This window comes from Pimephales promelas, chromosome 6 (assembly GCF_988280905.1).
Source record: "Pimephales promelas chromosome 6, fPimPro1.hap1.1, whole genome shotgun sequence".
Classification (NCBI taxonomy): domain Eukaryota; kingdom Metazoa; phylum Chordata; class Actinopteri; order Cypriniformes; family Leuciscidae; genus Pimephales; species Pimephales promelas.
The window spans coordinates 28,428,206-28,448,363 of NC_142774.1; the positions used below are offsets into that span (position 1 = coordinate 28,428,206).

At 40.5% G+C, this 20,158-nt stretch overlaps 1 protein-coding gene across 2 annotated transcripts in view; it reads left to right on the plus strand.

Moving 5' to 3' along the window:
- Positions 1-17,946, plus strand: part of chrna6 (cholinergic receptor, nicotinic, alpha 6) — a 31,655-nt gene extending 13,709 nt beyond the window's left edge. For both annotated transcript variants that reach the window (XM_039693174.2, XM_039693183.2), the window contains exons 3-6: positions 9,009-9,053; positions 11,021-11,130; positions 11,325-12,384; positions 16,806-17,946. In XM_039693174.2, the coding sequence (XP_039549108.1) occupies positions 9,009-9,053; positions 11,021-11,130; positions 11,325-12,384; positions 16,806-16,931 (1,341 nt within the window). In that variant the 3' untranslated portion in view covers positions 16,932-17,946. The remainder of the gene's footprint in view (positions 1-9,008; positions 9,054-11,020; positions 11,131-11,324; positions 12,385-16,805) is intronic.
- Positions 17,947-20,158: the final 2,212 nt, after the last annotated feature.

Genomic DNA, 20,158 nt, shown 5'->3' on the forward strand with positions numbered 1-20,158 from the left:
ACATGTTCTTTCTCAGACAGACACCATGTGTAGAACTGAAACGACTTTTCCACCACTTAAGGCCACAGTACCTCTTGCGGTCTGGGCATGTGCCACACGGGATTCGAACCCACGACCGCAATGGTTCGGGATTCGTGACACGTGGTTTAGCAGCTTGCGCCACTCATAGGATATAAATTACAAAACTGCAGAGGAGAGGCTTCAGTATAAGAATAAACGCACAAAATTATGTTAACGTGATTAGCATGCTAAGCTAGCTCAATGCTAATATAGCTTATGGTCATCCTGTTAGCTGAAGAGCCCCATTAAAAAGAATGGCACCTGGTTAGCATGCTGAACAATTATTATGCTAAGCTAACTAGCATAAGGCAACAAACACAGGCTAGGTCAATTTTGGAGACGAATATCTCAAAAACGGTAACGAATATCAAAAATCTGTTCAGTCATTTCTGTGCGGCTCGGTCCAAAGATCATCTGACCAAATTTTGGAAAAATTTGAGCAAGATCTGAAGGAGGAGTAGCGAAAAAATGGTTTTTCATTTGCTCCAATATGGCGGACAGTCACTTTGTTGGAAAATGAAAAATGAGACATCGTTAGAATCGGTATAAGCCAAGGAACATATTGATATAAAGAAATTAAATTTTGAACTATATTTGCAAAAGTTATAAGCGTTTTTACAAAAAACCTTATAACTTTGTAACACTAGGTGGCGCTGTCATCAAACTTCTCATGTACCTTTGGGCCATGCTAATGATGATCCATACCAAATTTGGTGAAGAAATTTTTAAAAGTTTTAAAGATATTGCAAATTATGACAAAATTCAAAATGGCGGACACGAGGTACATCCCATCATGGCAAAATTGATATCCACGGATTCGTCTAAATATCATTTGACCAAATATTGGACAAAATTGAACAAATTTTGAAGGAAGAGTAGCAAAAAAACTGAATACTGTACTTTTCAAAATGGCGCCTACTGTAATGGGCGGAGTCTTAATGTATGACATTGGTTGTGATCAGCATGATGAGTGGAATCAAGTGTACTATGTTTCATGTCTCTAGACCAAAGGGTTCAAAAGTTACAACAATTTTAATGTTGAAATTTTGAACTGGTGGTGGCGCTATAGAGTTGGGGCTAGAGACTCAAAATTTGGCTCAATTACTTTTCATGATGATCTCTATAAGTGTGCCAAATTTCATCATTTTCCTACTTACGGTTCATAGGGCTGCCATAGACTTCCACCGGGAAGAATAATAATAATAATAATAAATATAGCTGCAAGCAGCAATGCAGGGGCCAAGCCCGGAAGCAGCAGCAACTCCGACATTTGGAAAAAAAAAAACTGTTGGGTCAGTAGTACAAGTGAAAATAACCTCATAATTAAGATTTTTTTAATATATAAATTTGCTGCATGTTATATTTTTGGAAGTCCTTTCTCAGACAGACACCATGTCTAGAACTGAAACAACTTTTCCACCACTTAAGGCCACAGTACCTCTTGCGGTCTGGGCATGTGCCACACAGGATTCGAACCCACGACCGCAATGGTTCGGGATTCGTGACACGTGGTTTAGCAGCTTGCGCCACACAGAAGACGCAAATAACTGAGCTGCAGAGGAGATCCTTCAGTATAAGAATAAGCACACAAAATCATGTTAACGCAATTAGCATGCTAAGCTAGCTCAATGCTAACATAGCTAATGGTTATCCTGATAGCTGAAGAGCCGCATTCAAAAGAATTGCACTTGGTTAGCATGCTAAACAATTATTATGCTAAGCTAACTAGCATAAGTCAACAAACACAGGCTAGGTCAACTTTGGAGGCAAATATCTCTCAAACGATAGCGAATATCAAAAATCTGTTCAGTCATTTCTGTGCGGCTCGGTCCAAAGATTATCTGACAAAATTTTAAACAAATTCGAGCAAGATTTGCAGGAGGAGTAGCGAAAAAATGGTTTTTCATTTGCTCCAATATGGCGGACAGTCACATTGTTGGAAAATGAAAAATGAGACATCGGTGGAATCGTTATAAGCCAAGGAACATATTGACATAAAGAAATTACATTTTGAACAATATTTGCAAAAGTTATAAGCGTCTTTACAAAAAACCTTATAACTTGGGAACACTAGGTGGCGCTGTGATAAAACTTCTCATGTACCTTCAGGGCATGCTAATGATGATCCATGCCAAATTTGTTCAAGAAATTTCAAAGAGGTTTAAAGATATTGCAAATTATTACAAAATTCAAAATGGCGGACACGAGGTATAGCCCATCATGTCAAAATCGATATCCACGGATTCGGCATGATCCAAGGAATCCATAGATACCACATTTATGATTTTCTGAAAAACTGTTCAAAAGTTATTGGCCAAAATAGCAATTTTGCATATCTCATGACCCGTAGGTGGCGCTATTTCCAACTTTGGTATGGATCCTCAGAACATGCTTCCGATGAAGCATACCAATTTTCGTTTCGATTGATTCAATTTTGGCCGAGATACAGCCTCTTAGCCAAATTTGGGTGCACCTCGTTAAGTTTGCGACACCATAACTTTTGAACAAAGATGAATAAAAAAAATCTGTTCAGTCATTTCTGTGCAGCTCAGTCCGAAGATCATTTGAGCAAATTTTGGACAGAATTGGACAAAATTTGAAGGAGGAGTAGGGAAAAAACTGAATACTGTACATTTCAAAATGGCCTCTACTGTAATGGGCGGGGTCTTAATGTAAGGTATTGGTTGTGATCAGCATGATGAGAGGAATCAGGTGTACTAAGTTTCATGTCTCTAGAGCAAAGGGTTCAAAAGTTATAACCATTTCAATGTTGAATTTTTGAACTGGTGGTGGCGCTATAGAGTTGGTCCTAGAGGGTCAAAAATTGGACCAATTACTAATAATAACCATCACTACAAGTGTGCCAAATTTCAACATTTTCCTACTTACGGTTCATAGGGCTGCCATAGACTTCCATTTACGGAATAATAATAATAATAAATATAGCTGCAAGCAGCAATGCAGGGGCCAAGCCCGGAAGCAGCAGCAACTCCGACATTTGGAAAAAAAAAACTGTTGGGTCAGTAGTACAAGTGAAAATAACCTCATAATTAAGATTTTTTTAATATATAAATTTGCTGCATGTTATATTTTTGGAAGTCCTTTCTCAGACAGACACCATGTCTAGAACTGAAACAACTTTTCCACCACTTAAGGCCACAGTACCTCTTGCGGTCTGGGCATGTGCCACACAGGATTCGAACCCACGACCGCAATGGTTCGGGATTCGTGACACGTGGTTTAGCAGCTTGCGCCACACAGAAGACGCAAATAACTGAGCTGCAGAGGAGATCCTTCAGTATAAGAATAAGCACCCAAAATCATGTTAACGCAATTAGCATGCTAAGCTAGCTCAATGCTAACGTAGCTAATGGTTATCCTGATAGCTGAAGAGCCGCATTCAAAAGAATGGCACCTGGTTAGCATGCTAAACAATTATTATGCTAAGCTAACTAGCATAAGGCAACAAACACAGGCTAGGTCAACTTTGGAGACAAATATCTCTCAAACGATAGCGAATATCAAAAATCGGTTCAGTCATTTCTGTGCGGCTCGGTCCATAGATTATCTGACCAAATTTTGGACAAATTCGAGCAAGATTTGAAGGAGGAGTAGCGAAAAAATGGTTTTTCATTTGCTCCAATATGGCGGACAGTCACATTGTTGGAAAATGAAAAATGAGACATCGGTGGAATCGATTTAAGCCAAGGAACATATTGACATAAAGAAATTACATTTTGAACAATATTTGCAAAAGTTATAAGCGTCTTTACAAAAAACCTTATTACTTTGGAACACTAGGTGGCGCTGTGATAAAACTTCTCATGTACCTTCAGGGCATGCTAATGATGATCCATGCCCAATTTGGTCAAGAAATTTCAAAGAGGTTTAAAGATATTGCAAATTATGACAAAATTCAAAATGGCGGACACGAGGTATAGCCCATCATGGCAAAATCGATATCCACGGATTCGGCATGATCCAAAGAATCCATAGATACCACATTTATGATTTTCTGAAAAACTGTTCAAAAGTTATTGGCCAAAATAGCAATTTTTCATATCTCATGACCCGTAGGTGGCGCTATTCCCAACTTTGGTATGGAACCTCAGAACATGCTTCCGATGAAGCGTACCAATTTTCGTTTCGATTGATTCAATTTTGGCCGAGATACAGCCTCTTAGCCAATTTTGGGTGGACCTTGTTAAGTTTGCGACACCATAACTTTTGAACAAAGATGAATAAAAAAAATCTGTTCAGTCATTTCTGTGCGGCTCAGTCCGAAGATCATTTGAGCAAATTTTGGACAGAATTGGACAAAATTTGAAGGAGGAGTAGGGAAAAAACTGAATACTATACATTTCAAAATGGCCTCTACTGTAATGGGCGGGGTCTTAATGTAAGGTATTGGTTGTGATCAGCATGATGAGAGGAATCAGGTGTACTAAGTTTCATGTCTCTAGAGCAAAGGGTTCAAAAGTTATAACCATTTCAATGTTGAATTTTTGAACTGGTGGTGGCGCTATAGAGTTGGTCCTAGAGGGTCAAAAATTGGACTAATTACTAATAATTACCATCACTACAAGTGTGCCAAATTTCAACATTTTCCTACTTACGGTTCATAGGGCTGCCATAGACTTCCATTGGCGGAAGAAGAAGAATAATAATAATAAATATAGCTGCAAGCAGCAATGCAGGGGCCAAGCCCGGAAGCAGCAGCAACTCCGACATTTGGGAAAAAAAAACTGTTGGGTCAGTAGTACAAGTGAAAATAACCTCAAAATTAAGATTTTTTTAATATATAAATTTGCTGCATGTTATATTTTTGGAAGTCCTTTCTCAGACAGACACCATGTCTAGAACTGAAACAACTTTTCCACCACTTAAGGCCACAGTACCTCTTGCGGTCTGGGCATGTGCCACACAGGATTCGAACCCACGACCGCAATGGTTCGGGATTCGTGACACGTGGTTTAGCAGCTTGCGCCACACAGAAGACGCAAATAACTGAGCTGCAGAGGAGATCCTTCAGTATAAGAATAAGCACACAAAATCATGTTAACGCAATTAGCATGCTAAGCTAGCTCAATGCTAACGTAGCTAATGGTTATCCTGATAGCTGAAGAGCCGCATTCAAAAGAATTGCACCTGGTTAGCATGCTAAACAATTATTATGCTAAGCTTACTAGCATAAGTCAACAAACACAGGCTAGGTCAACTTTGGAGGCAAATATCTCTCAAACGATAGCGAATATCAAAAATCTGTTCAGTCATTTCTGTGCGGCTCGGTCCAAAGATTATCTGACAAAATTTTAAACAAATTCGAGCAAGATTTGCAGGAGGAGTAGCGAAAAAATGGTTTTTCATTTGCTCCAATATGGCGGACAGTCACATTGTTGGAAAATGAAAAATGAGACATCGGTGGAATCGTTATAAGCCAAGGAACATATTGATATGAAGAAATTACATTTTGAACAATATTTGCAAAAGTTATAAGCATCTTTACAAAAAACCTTATAACTTTGGAACACTAGGTGGCGCTGTGATCAAACTTCTCATGTACCTTCAGGGCATGCTAATGATGATCCATGCCAAATTTGGTCAAGAAAATTCAAAGAGGTTTAAAGATATTGCAAATTATGACAAAATTCAAAATGGCGGACACGAGGTATAGCCCATCATGTCAAAATCGATATCCACGGATTCGGCATGATCCAAGGAATCCGTAGACACCACATTTATGATTTTCTGAAAAACTGTTCAAAAGTTATTGGCCAAAATATCAATTTTGCATATCTCATGACCCGTAGGTGGCGCTATTCCCAACTTTGGTATGGATCCTCAGAACATACTTCCGATGAAGTGTACCAATTTTCGTTTCGATTGATTCAATTTTGGCCGAGATACAGCCTCTTAGCCAATTTTGGGTGGACCTCGTTAAGTTTGCGACACCATAACTTTTGAACAAAGATAAATAAAAAAAATCTGTTCAGTCATTTCTGTGCGGCTCAGTCCGAAGATCATTTGAGCAAATTTTGGACAGAATTGGACAAAATTTGAAGGAGGAGTAGGGAAAAAACTGAATACTGTACATTTCAAAATGGCCTCTACTGTAATGGGCGGGGTCTTAATGTAAGGTATTGGTTGTGATCAGCATGATGAGAGGAATCAGGTGTACTAAGTTTCATGTCTCTAGAGCAAAGGGTTCAAAAGTTATAACCATTTCAATGTTGAATTTTTGAACTGGTGGTGGCGCTATAGAGTTGGTCCTAGAGGGTCAAAAATTGGACCAATTACTAATAATTACCATCACTACAAGTGTGCCAAATTTCAACATTTTCCTACTTACGGTTCATAGGGCTGCCATAGACTTCCATTTACGGAATAATAATAATAATAAGAAAACTAACAGATACAATAGGGGCTATCCCCTTCGGGGCTTGGCCCCTAATAATAAGAAAACTAACAGATACAATAGGGGCTATCCCCTTCGGGGCTTGGCCCCTAATAATAATAATAAGAAAACTAACAGATACAATAGGGGCTATCCCCTTCGGGGCTTGGCCCCTAATAAAACCAACAGATACAATAGGTGCCTCTGCACCTTCGGTGCTTGGCCCCTAATCATCATCATATTGTTAAGCATTATTGAAAAAAAGAGAATCAAGCAAAGCTGAGAAATTTGCGTCAAAACACTAGAAGATTCTTGTCCAAATAAATTTGTTGTGTAAACTAAAGCTCAATCAAATGCAAGCACGTTTGACCTCTTAGTTAGATCACCCAAAAATGAAAATTATGTCATTAATGACTCACCCTCATGTTGTTCCAAGCCCGTAAGACCTTCCATCATCTTCGGAACACAGTTTAAGATATTTTAGATCTAGGATGTACTCACACTAGCCAGTTTGAACCATGCCCGAGTGCGTTTGAGCACCAAAGCTCGGTTCGTTTGACTAGTGTGAGTGCTCCGAACCGTGCCCGGGCGCGGCTCGATTAGCTTGGAAGAGGTGGGCCAGAGCACGGTTCAGTTGGACTCGGGCACAGTTCGCATGCAGTGTGAGCGCTAACCGTGCTGGAGCTTGGAACAGGATGCGTGAAATCATGGTTTTGGGAACTGTAGTCCGTAATCAAAGCTGCAAAGTCCTTGCTGCACCTCAGCTGGTAACTTGCAAACCTCCTCATACGAGCAGCACGATTACGTGAAAATTTTCGCGCCACTAAGGCGACACATCTGTTTAACAACAGGCTGTGAGAGGGCTGTGGACCACCGTGGACCAAATGACACAAAATTATCTACAAAGACAACAGAGCGATGGACTCCATTGTGTTCAGAGAGCGCCGCTCTTCTTGTTTATCCCGAAACCGTCGCACCATAATGACGTAAGCGTGCTCCGGCACGAATGCTGCTGAAACCCTATGTGTGTGCAGGCCAGAGGGGGAGTGGGGAGGGGGGACAATCGTACTCGGGCCCGGTTCATGGCAACCGTGCCTAGTGTGAGTACACCCTTAGTCCGAGAGCTTTCTGCCCCTCTATTGAAAATGTATACTGTCCTTGTCCTGAAAGGAAATAATTAATACATCATCAAAAGTAGGCCATGTGACATCAGTGGGTTAGTTAGAATGTTTGTATGGAAAATACATTTTGGTCCAAAAATAACAAAAACGACGTCTTTATTCAGGATTCTACTCTCTTCCGGTTCTGTTGTCAATCCACGTTCAGTGACGCTGGCAACATAAGACACTGCTGACATGTTATTTGGTGCGCTCGAGCTTCGTTTACAGTCTGAAGGAGATGCGCTCTGTAAACAAAACAATCTTCACAAACATGTCTAAAGGATTTCGACACAGAGCAAGACTTGCATTTTTTTGCCCAGGCATATTTATTTAAACCCAAATACACGAACACACCAAATGCAACGCGTCTTACGTCAGCAGCATCACTGAACATGGATTGACAACAGAATCGAAGACAATACAATGCTGATTAAAGTAATGGTTTTTGTTATTTTTGGACCAAAATGTATTTTCGATGCTTCAAAAAATTCTAACTAACCCATTGATGTCACATGGATGTCTTTGATGATGTTTTTATTTCCTTTCTGGACAAGGACAATTTACCGTACATACATTTTAAAAGGAAGGACAGAAAGCTCTAAGACTAAATCAAAAATATCTTTAACTGTGTACCGAAGATTAACAGTAGTCTTACAGGCTTGGAACGACATGAGGATGAGTAATTATTAATGACATAATTTTCATTTTTGGGTGAACTAACCCTTTAATAAAGCTCAATATAGGATTTATGTAAGGATATAGTGCAAAGTTGTTTTCTCCACAGGGTGCTTTGTGTAATTCTGTGCTGTTTTCAGTTTTGAGGGCTTTTTGTTTCATTTACTGTGGTCAGAAAGTGCAATTGAGTTAAAAGCCTTTGTGCCCCGCTGTTACAGGAAGTAGTGCAGACTCTGTGCATTCCCTGGCGTCATACAAATTCAGCATGGCTCTTATAACTCCTGGATTAAATTTCCACTTTACCAGGGGAAAGAGTCAAAGATAATCATCACACCTTTATTCTTGCTGCACACACCTGAGAGATTAACAAGCCATAACCCACCACTCTATGCAACAGAATCCTGGATTATAGATTATACTCACTCACAGGATTGAGAATTTCTGCTCAACAAGGTTTTTTTTGTGTGTGTGTGTGTGTGTGTGTGTGCAGATGTTTTCTAGTGAATATGCAGAAGCTATTATCACTTTTGAGGTTACTGGGATTAATGGCATACAGTATGCAAAATTAGCCCTCTAAACCCCTTTTCTGGGATCTTGTCAGATCTTCCTTTCCCATTAGACAAGAACTGTATTGATTTTGTTGCTATGTTCCATTCTAAATAATAGAGCAAGGCTGTCTTCTTTCTTCTTCGTCTTTCTCTTTGTCTTCCTCTTTAAAGGATGAAGTCAATCAGATCATGGAAACAAACCTTTGGCTGAGACATGTAAGTGATGTACGTGTGCAGCATGTACTGTTGCACCTTGTGCATGTCATTGTTGTCTCATTGACAGTCATAATGTACTGTGACAAGAAAATGTACATAGCACAAACATTCAATAGGATGATATTGAGTAATGCAGGGAACGAGGAATAAAGTAGATATATAGAGTAGATGGAACAGATGAGAAGGTATCTATGTAAATAATTGAAAACTGAGATGTACTTTAGCACAGTTGTTATCTCCAAAACGAATGGAAAGAAAGAGGTTAAAAATATGCTAAAATATGTGCAAAAATGGTTTAGTCTAACTAGATCAAACAATTCAGTTTGGTTTTAATAATCAGCTAAATAATAATAAAAGGTTTTTCACAGTCAGAAAAGTTTTTTTAATTAGTTTAATTAATTATTTTAATTTAGAACTTTATTAATTTAGTCAACTTATTTTTCACCATATACAATATGAATTCATAAATGTCTAAAGTGCTGCATATTTTTTTCTTTTATAATGAAAATAATATTGCACCCAATTATTAGTAATTGGGTTTCTTTGGAAATGTCTGGTTATATTTAAATTCTACAATAGTTAGTTCAAGATGCTCCTGCATGACCGCTAAACTTACTGCTTAAATTAGCATTTTTGTATTTTTTGCACATTTTTCTAAGAATGTCTGTGCTTATGTTAAAGGATTAGTTCACTTTTGAAAAAACTTTTGCTGATAATTTACTCACCCCCATGTCATCCAAGATGTCCATGTCTTTCTTTCCTCAGTCGAAAAGAAATTTAGGTTTTTGATGAAAACATTCCAGGATTTTTCTCCATATAATGGACTTCAATGGGAACCGGATGGTTCAAGGTCCAAAAGACAGTTATTAACTGTTTCAGATGCAGCTTCAAATGTCTTTAAACGATATCAGACGATGAATAAGGATCTTATCATGCGAAACGATCGGTTATTTCAAAGCTTATTCCAAAAATGTAACTTTTCTAAGGACAAATGCTAGCCGTGCTCTATTCTGTGAGGCGCGTTTGTAACGTCACGTAATACGTAATTACGTTCAAAAGGTCACGGGCGACGTAGCCGGAAGTACAGAATCAAAATCGTCCGACATCGTTGTTTTACCTTTTAATTCCTTTTTTGTAAACGGCGTTTGAGTTAGTTTTCACGTTCAACCTATGCGTTCAACTTGTAAACACTCTGACTCTGTACTTCTGGCTACGTCGCCCGTGACCTTTTGAACGTAATTACGTACTACGTGACGTTGCAAACGCGCCTCACAGAATGGAGAAAGGCTAGCATTTGTCCTTAGAAAAGTTACATTTTTGGAATAAGCATTGAAATAACCGATCGTTTCGCATGATAAGACCCTTATTCATCGTCTGGTGTCGTTCAAAGACATTTGAAGCTGCATCTGAAACTGTTATTAACACTATCTTTTGGACCTGAACCATCCGGTTCCCATTGAAGTCCATTATATGGAGAAAAATCCTGGAATGTTTTCATCAAAAAGCTAAATTTCTTTTCGACTGAGGAGGAAAGACATGGACATCTTGGATGACATGGGGGTGAGTAAATTATCAGCAAAAGTTTTTTCAAAAGTGAACTAATCCTTTAAACCCTTTAGTATGGTACAACTACAACACCTGATAGCAGTATCTCGGTATCAACATAAAGAGATAAGCAGTCTTATTGAGATATCTCTACATAGAGATACCCAAAATACCAGCACAAAATCACAACTATACAATAAACCACTGTAAACATTTTCAGCTCTGTATTCACATCTGATAGTAAATGGTAATATACAATATACCTGTTCAAACAGAAAAAGCATTTTTCCCCTTGCAGATGGAGTGATGTGCACACACAAAAACACACTTAAAGACTTTTAAAGACTATGATAGGGCACGGATGACTGAGGAACACATACCAGTGTAAATCCTAGATGTAATATTTTGTGATTTTGTCATAGATATGGAATGACTACAAGCTGAAGTGGTTACCAGTAGAGTTTGATGGAATTGAGTTCATCAGAGTTCCATCAAATAAAATCTGGAGGCCTGACATTGTACTTTACAACAAGTGAGTAAAGTATTCCAACTTAACATGCAACTTGTATAAATTTAATATTAAAATATTAGAAATGTAGTCATTTGAGGGATATTTTAAAATTCTTAATTTCTTTTGGAGCGAAATGAGCATCAACAGAGCTAATAGTCATATTAGGGTTAAATTTCATAAAATCATAACATTCAAATATTCTTTTTCTGACACAGTGCTGTTGGGGACTTCTTGGTGGAAGACAAAACCAAAGCTCTGTTGAAATATGATGGAACCATCACCTGGGTCCCTCCTGCAATCTTCAAATCATCCTGCCCTATGGACATCACTTACTTCCCCTTTGACTATCAGAACTGCTCAATGAAGTTTGGTTCCTGGACCTATGACAAGGCAAAGATTGACTTGGTTCTCATTGGCTCAAAGGTCAACCTTAAAGACTTTTGGGAGAGTGGAGAGTGGGAGATCATTGATGCACCCGGTTATAAGCATGACATCAAGTACAACTGCTGTGAAGAGATCTACCCAGACATAACATACAGTTTTTACATACGCCGACTGCCCCTCTTCTACACTATTAACCTTATCATCCCCTGCCTCCTCATCTCATTTCTGACAGTACTCGTCTTCTACCTTCCATCAGACTGTGGCGAGAAAGTGACATTGTGCATCTCTGTACTCCTCTCTCTCACTGTGTTCCTTCTTGTCATAACAGAAACCATCCCCTCCACCTCACTTGTGATCCCTCTGATAGGCGAGTATCTTCTCTTCACCATGATTTTCGTCACCCTCTCTATTGTCATCACCGTCTTTGTATTGAATGTGCACTATCGCACCCCCATGACCCATACTATGCCTAGCTGGGTACGTACTGTCTTCCTCCGAGCTTTACCCCGCATCATGCTTATGCGCCGGCCTCTCGATCTATCAGAGTCCTCTGGAAAAGTAGGACTAGAAAGCGGGAGCTCTTCTGCGACTGGAGCGGGACGAGGTGGAGAGGGAAAGAAGAGGAAAAATAGTGGATCCCAACAGGGAGCGATGAACTCTTTGGAATTTGGAGAAGGGAAAGCAGCATTAGAAGGAAAGAAAGGGGGATGCCCTTGTCACCCAATGAAAGAGGCAACCGAGGGTGATTGTGGGAAAGTGAGTCGTCAGTTGAGTCCACAGGCTATTAACACAGTTGTGGCTTTCTCTGTGGTGTCACCAGAAATCAAACAGGCTATTGAGAGTGTGAAGTACATTGCTGAGAACATGAGGAGTCGCAACAAAGCCAAAGAGGTAAAGGGGTTCCTATTCACTCAGTCAATACAATCTGTACAACACATTGACTATGAAAAGATTGTTCTCTTTGGATAAACACACCGCCAAAATTCTATTCCCCTGCCAACATATAAGGTTCCTTGTCATGTAACTTATCTCCATTTGCAATAGAGCTTTTCTGTCACACAAAGAGTTGTGTTTCACAACTATCACATTAGTGTAGCTGGGCAGCAAACTAGACTTTTGCGCCTGCTTGAGCTGATGACCCCTATGATAGTAGTAGTCAAATTAGGCTTCCTGTTCAGTGCTCTATTTTGTCCAGGCATCTGTGTATATCCTGCTGACAGATTGGTGGGAGTTACATAGTCTCATGGAGGGAAAACATGGTATGCTGACATCATTAACCTACATTTAATACTCTCCTCCCATATTTTTTGCGCCTGAAAGGGAAACTCCTAGAAATGCATATGCAATAAGGTCAGCGTCTTTACTAAATCCTTACATTAGTTCTACCAGAAAGACTCCATAACAAGTCTCCAAAAAATACCATAACAAGTATATATGTAACACATATATAACACATTGATTGATAGCCCAGCAAGTAATAAAGTTCTTTGGCGTAGGACCCGTCCATAGGTTGGGTCCGGACTCTGCATTTCCTGCCTGAAGACGAAGGCAGGGGCGCAGCCGAACCCCTGGGAGGTATAGAAAGGGACCATCCTGGTGGTGGAGGGGAGGATGGAGAGGAAGGCACCATCCTGGTGGTGGTGGGGAGGATAGAGGGGAAGGAACCATCTTGGTGGTGGTGGGAAGGATGGAGGTGAATGAAAACATCAGCATCTGCAAACTCAAACATGTGTAAGTACTGGTCTTACACAAGTGTTAGACACGATTGGATAGATGAGAAGGTAATATGTGATGCTATTGAGTCTTCCTGGCAGAACTTACGCTAAAGCTTCCATTTTTTTTAGGCCAAAAGTGTGTTTGCGCTGGCACTAGCTGTTAGTATATCTGGACCTTAGTGTTTCCTATTTGCTACAGTTCTGCTCACCCAAGCAAAGGGGGAAGTTCTGCATCGCTATCCAGAGCTGTAGGCTTTGAAGTCAATATTGTGGGCTCAGTGTTGTTTCTAGAGCTCACAATGGCGAAGCCTCTACAAACAGTCTATTTTTTATTCATTTTTTCCCTTTTCTATAACTCTAAAAGTCTAGAAAATCTTTCAGCACAGACTGATCTCATGAAGTAGCATGTGTATGACACGCCAATTCGTATTTCCATTTTTGGCGTGCTATCAACACGCATTATCGCTTTTCAGAGTGTTTATGAACGCCGTTGACTTAACGTTATTACTGTATATATATGACTTACCTCAACCCCGTCTTTAAACCTACCCGTCACTGGGGTTAATGGCATTTATGACTGTCCCCTTACCATCCTATAGGAAAAAAATGATCGCTCCCCAGATGTAGATCTACATTTTGCTTCGTTTCGCTCGGACATTTGACTGCGTGTACAGACACGCGGAATCACTCGGACGTTAATGCTGTAGACACACGCATACACGCGGATAGCTCAAAATGCGTAGAGATAACACGCCACTTGACTTGAAAGTGGCGTGTATGTTTACGAAAAAATGTTATGATGTCATGTTGTTCAGCATGTCATATGGAGGTGAGGTGCCTTAAACTATCCAACAATATGTCTAAGACCTTTTCAATTGTTAGATTAAATTGTTGTCTGTTTTGCCAATCCAGCTCATTGTACAGTGCAGTCAACATCTTTCTCACTGAATTGTGGAAGCTATCTCTTGGCTTGTAACAGCCCGAGGGTTTGCACAGACATTCAACTCGTGGGATGGCTGTTTCCAAGCTGTCATATTTATTCCTGTTCTGTATTTGCTAGATATTTGTCCTTTACTCAAAGTACTGCACAGAGTAGAGCAACTATATATATAACTATGAATACATAATGACTGTCCCAGAAGCAGGGGGACGATGCGCATCTATGAACTGTGGGAATGACGTACACAGCAGTATTTGTATTTCTACCAGGTGGATGTACACTGAAGTTGCCTGTAAAGTCCTGTAATATGTTGTTAATTGCTGTAAAATAGATTACAGTATAATACTGAAAAGCAATTTACAGTTAATTGTTGTATGTAAAATACAGCAATTTGTAGTAATCCCTTTTCTCGAGAATGCTGAAACCAAAAAAATTATCCTTAATTTTACATTAAATTAAAACGCATTGCTGCACAAAGCAGACCTAGGCGAGGCAGCTCGCATGCCTATTGGTTGCTCTGCAGCAACTGCTGCAACCTATCGTGGGACTGTACTTGACGTAAGCACCAATGAGTCTACGTCATGTTCTGCCAAAAGGGGCGTGGCTTATGTCTATATAAGCAGAGTCCAGATAGGTTGTTCTTTGGTTTTTCATACTGAAGCAAAACCAGAATGCAGCACAAACATGGCAGGGTTACGCAACACTCGTTCCCTCATCTAGAGATAACCGAGGTTGAGTTTGTAACCAAGTACGTTCTCTTACAAGAGTACTTCTTTGTTGCATAAGCAAGCTTACGCTACGGGAACCCAATGTAAAGCGCCATGCGTGCTAGGGTAGTCCACACATGGCCCCAAGGGCATGTGCCCAGGGTTCACATGATAGTGGGTAATGTCTAGGCCAACGAGGCGTGGGCCTAAGAATATAACATAGCATAGCACAGTATAACAGTAAGGACGAAGTCAGCCTGAGCTGCATGATGAAATAATGGTACCGTCTGTCAATCAGGAAGTTTTTTAGGCTGAAAACAGCTTAGCCTGTAGCGCAGGAACTTTCAGGTTGTAAAACCTTATAAATGTAGACGGAGAGGCCCAGCCTGCTGCCATACAAGTTTTTTGGAGTGAAACCCAACTGGACCAGGCCCATGAAGAGGCCATGCCTCTAGTGGAGTGGACCCTAACGCCTAAAGGGCATCGAAGGCCCTTCGACTTATAAGCCAGAGTGATAGCGTCAACTATCTATCTGCAGAGGCTCTCTTTCGAAGCGGCAAGCCCTTTAGTGCAGCTGACAGATGAAATAAAAAGCTGTTCTGACTGCCTGCAAGCAGCCGAATGCTCAACGTATATTCTTAGCGCCCACTATCAGATCCTGGGAGGGCTGACAGTGAAATGACTTGCTCTCTGAACAGAGTGGAGAGCACTTTGGGGACATAGCCTTGTACTGGTTTGAGAATGACTTTAGAGTCGTTAGGCCCAAACTCAAAGCACGTAACGCTCACAGAGAGCGCTGGTTGTAACAGGTCACCCACTCGCTTAACTGAAGCGAGAGCCATAAGAAAAGCGGTTTTGAGCGAGAGACACTGCAGATCCACAGACTGCAGTGGTTCAAAGGGATTGCTTTTCATAGCATCTAGGACCGTGAAAAGGTTCCAGACCGGGACCATTGGGAGTGAGGAGGGTTTAGCCTCCTAGCCCCTCTAAGGAAGCCGACGATGAGATCATTCCTCCCCAATGACTGGCAATGCAAGGGTTTTATAAACTCTGCTATGGCTGCATAATACACTTTGAGCGTCCAGAAGCTTCTGTTGGAAGGAGAGAATCTCTGTAACGCCACAGCACTGTGGGTCTAGGTTTTTAGCTGAGCACCACCCGGAAAACTCTGACTAAGTGAATACCAAAATCAAGTGTGATTTCCAATAGTCAGTGTGTTGTACTTTGTTTCCCTTTGGGAACAGTAATTGCATGCTTAACTGTACCTTTAGTCACATGGTAATGCATGAAGTGCCATTGTTCCATCCACTTGTCCATTAAGATATCATAATGTCTTTACAATAAAGATCCTTTATTACCCATTGGAAGAAGGTTCCCACTTAGTGCCTGACTCAAATTCCAATATCATACCATGTTTTGGTTGTAATATCCTCAGAAGGACAGGTTATAGATCACAGACATCAAGCATAAGCTTACAGACTCCTCTACTCTCAGTGGAAGTGTTTACTGAGTGCTTCACTGGCAATAAGTGCTTTAGATCCCTCAACAGAGAAATCACACTTTGATATGGAAAGTCTCACCACTTAATCCTTCATCTTCACTCTTGGCTCAGAGCTTCACTACTGAATCAAATTTGCATTGTAAAGCGCCCAGTGCCTAAATATATGCAGGTAAAATGTTTAGCTCAGCTCTACTTATAGTAGCACAATATAATTGAACTTATCCCTGTCACTGTGTAGTTAGTAAACATTCTGGACGTATTATAGGCCTGCTTTTCACTCATTCTCATCCTCACTTTGCCATTTTCTCCTCCATTTACCTTGCTTTCACATTTCTCATTTTCCTTCTTTCTCTTTCTTTCCTTGTTACCTCTGACCTCTCTTTTCTTTCATTTATTAACCTTCCGTATCTCTTTTTTTGTCTATTTATTGTGTGCCCTTTCTCTCTTAGGTGGAGGATGATTGGAAGTATGTTGCCATGGTGATTGACCGCATCTTCCTTTGGGTCTTTGTGCTGGTGTGTGTGCTGGGAACTCTGGGGCTTTTCCTACAACCTCTAATTGGCTTCTTCTCGTAATTAACTATGGAACACAGATGCCAGCTTACCTATTTTAACCAACACTTATCGGAGTCACTGACATGACCACATAAATCCATATATATGTAGTGACGGTTTTCCGTCACTACAACAAAGCTCTTTTAAAGCTATATACTGGTTTCCTTGCACAAAAAGAAAATAGCTAATCAGGTGTTCTGATTTTCAATCTGCCACTAATCAATTGAAGACTTAATGACTGCTTTTTGCCTTTCTAATCACCTTCCATCTTGAAGCACTGCAATGCCCATAAGAAGACTAATAAGACTGATTGGTGCTCTGTGTCCACTACTTACAATTCCACATTCCACTTACAAGTTCTGATTACAGGCACATCATATGTGGTGTTTTATACCAAACAACAAGACCATCTTCTCTCAACCAACTACTCAACAGTCACTCAGGAAAATCTGCAACAGGCAGTGGTGTTTTCCTTGCCAGGGGGAATAGAGGAAATCTAGTTAAAAAAGTGTTGTGTAGATTAGTTCACCAAAATATCTGAGGATAAACAGTGAGCTATGTGATTATGGGATGAAATTAGTCAAGAATTGTGTTATCTCCAAATAGCTGTGAGTTGTAGCATGGCTGCATTCCAGAATAAAATGACTAATCAGGTCCATTTATGCCAAATAATTTGTGTTTATAATGAGATTTATTTATTTTTTTTTTCTCAGTGTGTCACATCCTATGATACTGCATGGTGAAGTTTTTATTTTATCATTTGAAGCAGATGTATTGACCATGATGTCTAAATCTATAACTGATTTTAGTTCTGTGCAGGCTATTAAAATGACTGCTTTTCCTCCCTCTCTTACACTCATGCTCTCTCTCTCTCTCTCTCTTGCTCCATCAGAGACATAATCCCCTCTTTAATACCAGCATTTGCATTTTTTTCCACTACCACTTGTCAGCTTCTAACAATTTTGTAAAACATTTTTTTTAAACAGATGTCTTTCAAATAAAATAAGTTTTTTTTTTTTTGTTGTGCACACTATCATCTCTCTGTCTTACTGCCTTGTGTGTTGAACTTAGCAAGCAATGAGTGTGATGTCGTGCATGACTGGGAAACGCAGTGTATGTCTGTGAAACGCACATGCTTATCTTGGTTTGGCTGCTATAGCAGCAATTTAAAGTGCCTCTGGTTTTATGATTGGTTTTTAGCAGTATTAGCTCTTTTGAAGTAGCAGATTTGTATAATCATTTCCTAAGTGTAAAAGCAGCTTCAGAATATCTGACTTAAAGGTGCCGTATGCAAGATTGTGGCCAAAACTGGTACTTTAATCACTTTCAAATTACTGTAGAGCGGTGCATCCGTGAATCAGCAATTCATTCATAATTCCATGTTTAAATTACTGAAAAAGACTTTTTTAAGAATGGCATGTGTTCCTACAGGGCTATCTTTTGAGAGAGAACAAAGATATGGCAAATGTAATAGGGTAGAAACACTATAGAAAGACTGTGCTGTCTCTGAATTGTTTTTTTTATGTTCAGGAATGTCTATTTTCTTCTTTTCTTAATATCAGCAGAATACCTTGAATCAATATTGACTCAAGCATACAGACTGCAACAGCATCTTTGATATGTGCCAACATTTGGCCTTGGCTCTAAAACCTCATGTAATGCATTAATTCCAAAGAAAAATATTCATTCACATTGATTCAGGGAAAATAGGTAATTACCAACATTTGGCTGGAATTTGCATTACACTAAATATCATAAACCGCTTCGCTTACGACTGTAACCTCGGTTCCCTGAAGAGGGAATGAGCGTTGCACTTTGCATGATGACGTCTTGAAGCAGATGTAAAACTGATGTAAAATCAGTCCAATGGTGTGGCTGAACATCATATAGAAACTATAAAGCCTGCTCGAAAACAAAGAGTGGCAGCTTCCTAAAAGTCTGAAGTAGTCGCTGACAGGCATGTAGGATATATGCCAATGTGATGCAATGCTCGTTCCCTCTTCAGGGAACCGAGGTTACAGTCATAACCGAGGCATTCCCTTTCAAGGGAACTAGTGTTGCGTCGAGATTAACGCTATGGGAACGTCTAAACCAACGCCACCATAGCGGCGAGTGTCTGTCCAATGTGAAATCGTACAAGCAGCACTAGGACGAGAGCACCTGAGACCCTGCTGTAGAGTCAAAGTCCAAAGATTAAAACCTGATGAATGTATGGAGGACCACCCTGCCGCATTATATACATTTTAGAGGGCAACTCCTGATATAAGGGCCTTAGATTCCGCCATACTCTTAGTAGAGTGGGAACGAATAGCTAAAGGTGAAGGCTGTCCGGCCGACTCATAAGCAAGTGAGATAGCCTCGACCACCCACTTGCTCATTCTTTGCTTAGATGCAGGGGACCGTTTGTTAGGGGGCCCGAAACATACAAACAGCTGTTTAGATTTACGCCACAGGGCAGCTCTGTGGACATAAGCATCTGGCGTCCAAACTGGGAAAATCAGATTATTCTTTTCCTGGTCTGAGTTCTGGAAGGGAGGAGGACAAAAGGCCTCCAGCTTAATTTATCTGGCCACATTAGTGTGGACCTTTGGAACATATCCTAGATAACTGGTCTAGGATGGCTTTAACCATGGAACAAACGCTTTAACCATGCCAGGTTCAAATTCCAACCACTAGGGAGCAACCGACAGTGCTTGCAAATCTTCTATCCTTTTAAAAGAAGAGATAGTGAGGAAGAACAAAGCTTTCAATTTCAGGAAATTATCTGGAACCTCCTGCAGTCACAAAGGGAGCCAGGGAAAGCCTTTGAAGGACAATGGCCAGATCCCATGTCGGCACCCCGGTACGAGCTGTAGGCCTCAGCCTCAGAGTACCACGGAAGAAACAAGATACCAACTGGTCTTTTCCCAAAGGTATTCCACCCAAAGGAATGTGCTAACCACCTATGGCCGCCACATAACACTTTAAAGTGGACGGGGATAGACCTGGAGTGAACCACTCCTGCAGAAACTCCAGCACTGTACCAACTAGGCAGTTAACTGGGTCCAACTGAAGGTCACTACACCATAAAGTGAAAACGCTCCACTTTAATGCATAAGGTTTCCTCATGGAGGGAGCTCTGGAATGTAGAATGTCCCTATGAGCTGGGCCCCCTCAGAGGCCAAGCCCACAGGTTCCACAGTTCCAGTCGGAGGAAAAATATCGAGCCCCCTGCTTGGGACAGAATGGGTAGCTCCATTGGATGGCAT